Below are 6,000 nucleotides of genomic sequence, written 5' to 3'. Positions count from 1 at the left end.
ACATATGTATATACATACACATATATACATACATATACAGTACTTATACTAAATCTACATGCATCCTATTACTAGCTAAAACCTAATGCTAAAGTGTAAAACAAGGCTTTTTTGGTCGGATTTTAAAGGGTTGACTGCGCCGACTAGTGGTGGGGAGGCTCCTAACCCAAATGTCGCTTGTAGCCTTACACAGCTACCCTCAAACTGTAGTACACCAAAGACTCACTTGATTTAAAGTAGTGTTTTATGTTCCTATTTTCCAACACAGTGTTACTGTTCAAACTGTTTGTCAGAATAATTGTATCTAAGTTATCACAAAACGTTGTGTTGCCATGAGTTCCCGGCAAGCAGACAAAAGTTGTCTTTGATCTTACCAATCAAAAAGCCTGTAAAACTCCACTGTGTACTATGGGAAGCGACATGAAGGTGTCGGTTTCTTTGATCTATTGTGATCAACAATGTTTGGGGGCGGCGTGGCGCCGTTGGGAGAGCAGCAACCTGAGGGTTGCTGGTTCAATCCCCACCTTCTACCATCCTAGTCACGTCTGTTGTGTCCTTGAGCAAGACACTTCACCCTTGCTCCTGATGGGTCCTGGTTAGCGCCTTGCATGGCAGCTCCCACTATCAGTGTGAATGTGTGTGAGACAGGGTGAACGTGTAAAATAGTGTCAAAGCGCTTTGAGTTCCTTAAAAAAGGTAGAAAAGCACCAGACAAGTACAACCCGTTTACCATCCACAGGAAGATCTTGGCTTGACTCGAGACCTACAAAGCGGAGAGGAAGCAGGACCTGATGCAGCTCCTGGGAACTTTTCTCTGAACTGTTTTGTGACCATGGGCGACGGTTGTTTACGACCCCTCTGCCCTTAGAAACCGCTATTGCTATGTAATCAGGGAAAGTCCAAATAAAAAAAGAGGCGTAGAATTCTCTTGTCAGAGCGTGGTGAAAGACTGTACAAAAGAGTACAGCCTAGAGGTTTCTCCTCAATGAGCTAAATTGAATTCTGTTTAATTCCTTGCTTCTTGTCTGTTTAATAGATGTCATCGGTGTTTGAACCTGACACTGTTTGTGACGTTAGAGTGGCCAATAATGTTAAATATACTTGCTAAATAAAACACCTGCCTTGGTTTTTAATGAACACTTAGGCCTGCTATGCTACTGTATTTTAATGTTGGTCATTATGGTGGTACTTGGAGAGCAAAGTGTTTTCTGAAGTGGTACAGTTAATCCGCCGAAACTACCCAAAGAAAGGTGTGCCAAGCGTGTGAAGTCGTATTGAAAATGAGTTGAGGCTGTAATTGCTGCCAAAGGTGCATCAACAAAGTATTGCACAAAGGCTGTGACTAATTATGTACATGTGTTTTTAATTTTTTTTTTTAAGTTTTGAACAATTTTGCAAAATTTCAAAAAAATAACTTCTTACATTGTCATTATGTGTAGAATTTTGAGGACATTTTTTTTTTCTCCATTTTGGAATAAGGCTGTAACATAAAATGTAGGAATAGTGACGCGCCGTAAATACAATAAGTTACATAAAATACAGTTTGAGAACTCCTGACCTAAAGGCAATTGGCTGAGAGACAACTTGTTGGATTTAATAAACATTTTTGACCAATGCATAGCCTTCCGCCCAAAGGCAGCTGAGATAGGCTCCAGCACCCCCCGCAAGCCCAAAAGGGACAAGCGGTAGAAAATGGATGGATGGATGGCATAGTAATATTAAATCTAGTGGAATGTTACTTTAAATATATTGTGCGTCCAGAACATAGTCGTTTTTATTCCATTTAATTTTCTATTTCATTTACTTTCTAATTTAAATATGCCTGCAAATAGTTGTATTAATAGTTAATAATTAATATTAATAATTTATTAGTATTTTTTCACAAAATGTTTTTTATTTATTAATGATAAAATACTAAAACCCTCAATGATTGCAGTTAATTTGTTCCAAACATGGCCAAGATAAATGAATTTCCGTCAAAGTAGGAATCCATCCATCCATTTTTCTACCGCTTGTCCCTTCATTCATTGTAAAACAAATATATTCGAAAAATGAGCACACAAACATACCAGTTTAAGACATTCTTAATATATATTTTTTTAACATTATTAGAGCCCACTAGTTTAACTCCAACATAGTAATGCTGCAGCCAATCAGTGGCCACGATACTGAGCATCGCGCTGTGATTGGTTTGTTCTCATCTAGTGGCAAATACTACTGTAGTATTGATATTTTTAGTTCATTTAGCTATGTTTAAGCTTGAAAATGCTTGATTTAATCCCAAAAAAGTTTAGAATATGCTTTTAAAAAATACAAAACATTTAGCAACATGGCTAAAGACAAAATCTTATTTATCTTTATCTTATTTTTACTGGATTTTTTGTTGCATTTTTATAAAATAATTCAAAACGAAATAAGACGGGAGATCCTTCTACAGCAAACATGCTTTTTTTTTTTTTTTTTTTTTTAAATCAGGAAATAATTCAAAACCAGCTTTTCCCACGTTTATTGGTGAAAGACGATCAGACAACACAAGACGTTATGTATGATGGATCTGCATTAATCGTATCTCGTTAGTTTACCATGATTTGCAAAGAGACGGACCTATGCCTTAATGCACACTTTCCCTTTTGGACCTTCATGACGGATAATTCATGTTTGTGGTAATCATTCACCGTGAGGAACTGTTTGCATAAATAATATACAACTACAAACTCGTAAAGACGACACACACACACACACACACACGTGCTACTTGAATCCTGCACTGAGAGATTAGACTTATAGATCCTACAAAGGTGAGACGTTTAAAACAAACAAAAGGTTGGACACACACCGGAGACAGGGACCTCAGTCTTCAGAATTTCCATCCAGGATGCTGACGAAGGTGAATGGGAGGAACTTAAAGCCTTGACCGGAGTAAAACTTGTTCTGGAACTCCACCCTGCAGGCACAAGATGGAAGAACCACTCAGAGTATTTCTTTAATAAAAGAACCTCGAAAGGCTTAGTGGCCACATGCATGGACAGCACCTTTTTAGCTCTTATTTCCAAAATTGTGTACACTACTGAATTGGGGTCCTATGGCCTCTTATGTGGACACTTATATTGCCATCTGGTGGTGTCAGAAGAGTATTATTGTACATATAATGGAATTTGGAAAACATTTTTTTAAAGGGGAACATTATCACAATTTCAGAAGGGTTAAAACCAATAAAAAACAGTTCCCAGTGCCTTACTTTATTTTTCGAAGTTTTTTTCAAAATTTTACCCATCATGGAATATCCCGAAAAAAGGCTTTAAAGTGCATGATTTTCGCTATCTGTAAATCCACCCGTCCATTTTCCTGTGACGTCACATAGTGACGCCAATACAAACAAACACGGCAGATAGAACAGAAAGATATAGCGACATTAGCTCGGATTCAGACTCTGATTTCAGCGGCTTAAGCGATTCAACAGATAACGCATGTATTGAAACGGATGGCGAAAACGAAATTGAAGAAGAAACTGAAGCTATTGAGCGAATAGCTATTGAAGCTATTCGGCGATCGCCTTCCAACCGACGATTGCATCTTTTGACCACTGGAACAACTTAAATCCGTCGATTGGTAAGTGTTTGTTTGGCATTAAATGTGGGTGGAGGGAAAGGCTGGAAGCAAATATAGCTACAAACGTACATACAGCTAGCCTAATATGCATGTTAGCATCGAATACCTGGCAGTCATGCAGTGACCAAATATGTCTGATTAGCACATAAGTCAATAACATCAACAAAACTCACCTTTGTGATTTCGTTGACTTTATCGTTGGAAATATATCTGCTTTGAGTGTCGCGGGATATCCACGCATCTCTGTCACATCGCTATCGTCGGTAAAACGTGCAGAACAAACGAGGGACTTTCGCATCTTTTGACACTGGTGAAACTTGAATCCGTCGATTGGTATGCGTTTGTTTGGCATTAGATGTGGGTGGAGGGAAAGGCTGCATGCAAATATAGCTACAAATGAGGCATAACGATGCAATATGTACATACAGCTAGCCTAAATAGCATGTTAGCATCGATTAACATGCCGTGCTAATCGATGCACATTCCATGTAAGTCAACTTGAATCCGTCCCCTCCAACAACACACCGACGAGGCATGATGTCTCCAAGGTACGGAAAACAGTCGAAAAAACGGAAAATAACAGAGCTGATTTGACTTGTGTGTGTAATGTGTTTGAGAAAATGGTGGATTGCTTCCCATTGTGACGTCACGGGTGAAAGGTCATTGCTCCGACATCGAACAATTGAAAGGCGTTTAAATCGTCAAATTCACCCTTTTAGAGTTCGGAAATCGGTTAAAAAAACATATGGTCTTTTTTCTGCAATATCAAGGTATATATTGATGCTTACATAGGTCTGGTGATAATGTTCCCCTTTAAAAATAAAAATTAGCATGTCACTAAACATGAAGTACACGTTTGTGTACTTATGGATTTAGTACATCATATCAAAAGATGACTCTTAGTTTTTAATTCTAATTAGGGTCCAATAAGCCCAAATAGCAAAGAAAAATAAACAAAACATGTAAACAAACAGCTTGGGCCTTAAGAGGTTAAAAATGACTTAGACCACTTGGAATCGAAAGCCCTACTTCCTCTCTGGGAACTGATCTTGCTCTATATTTCAAAATGGTGATGCTAATTAGCGTGTTGACCTTTTTAGCTCAGCAGACAGGAATAACTAAGGAGGGTGGGGGTGCAAATCTTGAAAAAGCAGCAATAAAAATGTGCAAGTTTGTGCACAGTTGTAATGGCAAGGAGTGGCCAGCAGGTGGAGACAAACCTGACAGGTGCAGTGCAGCTTACCAGTGCAGCCTGAGGGCGTGCAGGAAGGCGGACAAGCCCTCCATGATGAGCAAAATGGCCACTGTGAGAATGGCGAAGAAGTAAAAGACGATGGCCACCATGATGAAGCCGCCAACGCCGCGCGTGGACAGGCCGATGTGCATCACCATGGACCAAAGCACCTCGGACAGCTCTGCGCGTGGAGCAAACAAAGACTTCGTTTTTACATGATCGCAGGTTGTGTTTTGGTTGTTTTACCGCATCCTTACAATTTAATATCCATCCATCCATCCATTTTCTACCGCTTATTCCCTTTTGGGGTAGCGGGGGGCGCTGGCGCCTATCTCAGCTACAATCGGGCGGAAGGCGGGGTACACCCTGGACAAGTCGCCACCTCATCGCAGGGCCAACACAGATAGACAGACAACATCCATCCATCCATTTTCTACCGCTTATTCCCTTTCGGGGTCGCGGGGGGCGCTGGCGCCTATCTCAGCTACAATCGGGCGGAAGGCGGGGTACACCCTGGACAAGTCTCCACCTCATCGCAGGGCCAACACAGATAGACAGACAACATTCACACTCACATTCACACACTAGGGCCAATTTTAGTGTTGCCAATCAACCTATCCCCAGGTGCATGTCTTTGGAAGTGGGAGGAAGCCGGAGTACCCGGAGGGAACCCACGCATTCACGGGGAGAACATGCAAACTCCACACAGAAAGATCCCGAGCCTGGATTTGAACCCAGGACTGCAGAAACTTCGTATTGTGAGGCAGACGCACTAACCCCTCTGCCACCGTGAAGCCCAATTTAATATCCACCATGAATATCACATTTTCTCACGCATGTAGTGAATAAAAGCACTATTAAATAAATTAATTCAAACCCACTGATGCTTCTATTTAGACTTAAATGCACTTGTCCCTCGCCACATCATGCTTTACTCTGCTGCAACTGTTTTTATGACATTATTGGAATGGTTTCACAAAATTATATTATGTTTTCTCTTGCTTTAAAAAAAAATGGGTTTTCTTTATTTTCATGAGTATTTTACATTGTAGATTGTCACTGAAGGCATCAAAACTATGAATACACATGTGGAGTTATGTACTTAACAAAAAAAAGGTGAAATAATTGAAAACATATTTTATATTCTAATTTTCTTC

At 40.1% G+C, this 6,000-nt stretch overlaps 1 protein-coding gene across 4 annotated transcripts in view; it reads right to left on the bottom strand.

Annotated features, from left to right (window-relative positions):
* Nucleotides 1-2,490: 2,490 nt before the first annotated feature.
* Nucleotides 2,491-6,000, bottom strand: part of atp6v0a1a (ATPase H+ transporting V0 subunit a1a) — a 50,076-nt gene continuing 46,566 nt past the window's right edge. For all 4 annotated transcript variants that reach the window (XM_061905333.1, XM_061905332.1, XM_061905334.1 and 1 more), the window contains 2 exons: nt 4,853-5,024; nt 2,491-2,944 (listed from right to left, as the gene is read on the bottom strand). In XM_061905333.1, the coding sequence (XP_061761317.1) occupies nt 2,851-2,944; nt 4,853-5,024 (266 nt within the window). In that variant the 3' untranslated portion in view covers nt 2,491-2,850. The remainder of the gene's footprint in view (nt 2,945-4,852; nt 5,025-6,000) is intronic.

Source organism: Nerophis ophidion, linkage group LG07, assembly GCF_033978795.1.
Source record: "Nerophis ophidion isolate RoL-2023_Sa linkage group LG07, RoL_Noph_v1.0, whole genome shotgun sequence".
NCBI classification, from domain to species: domain Eukaryota; kingdom Metazoa; phylum Chordata; class Actinopteri; order Syngnathiformes; family Syngnathidae; genus Nerophis; species Nerophis ophidion.
This window is presented reverse-complemented; position numbering and strand designations above follow the sequence as displayed.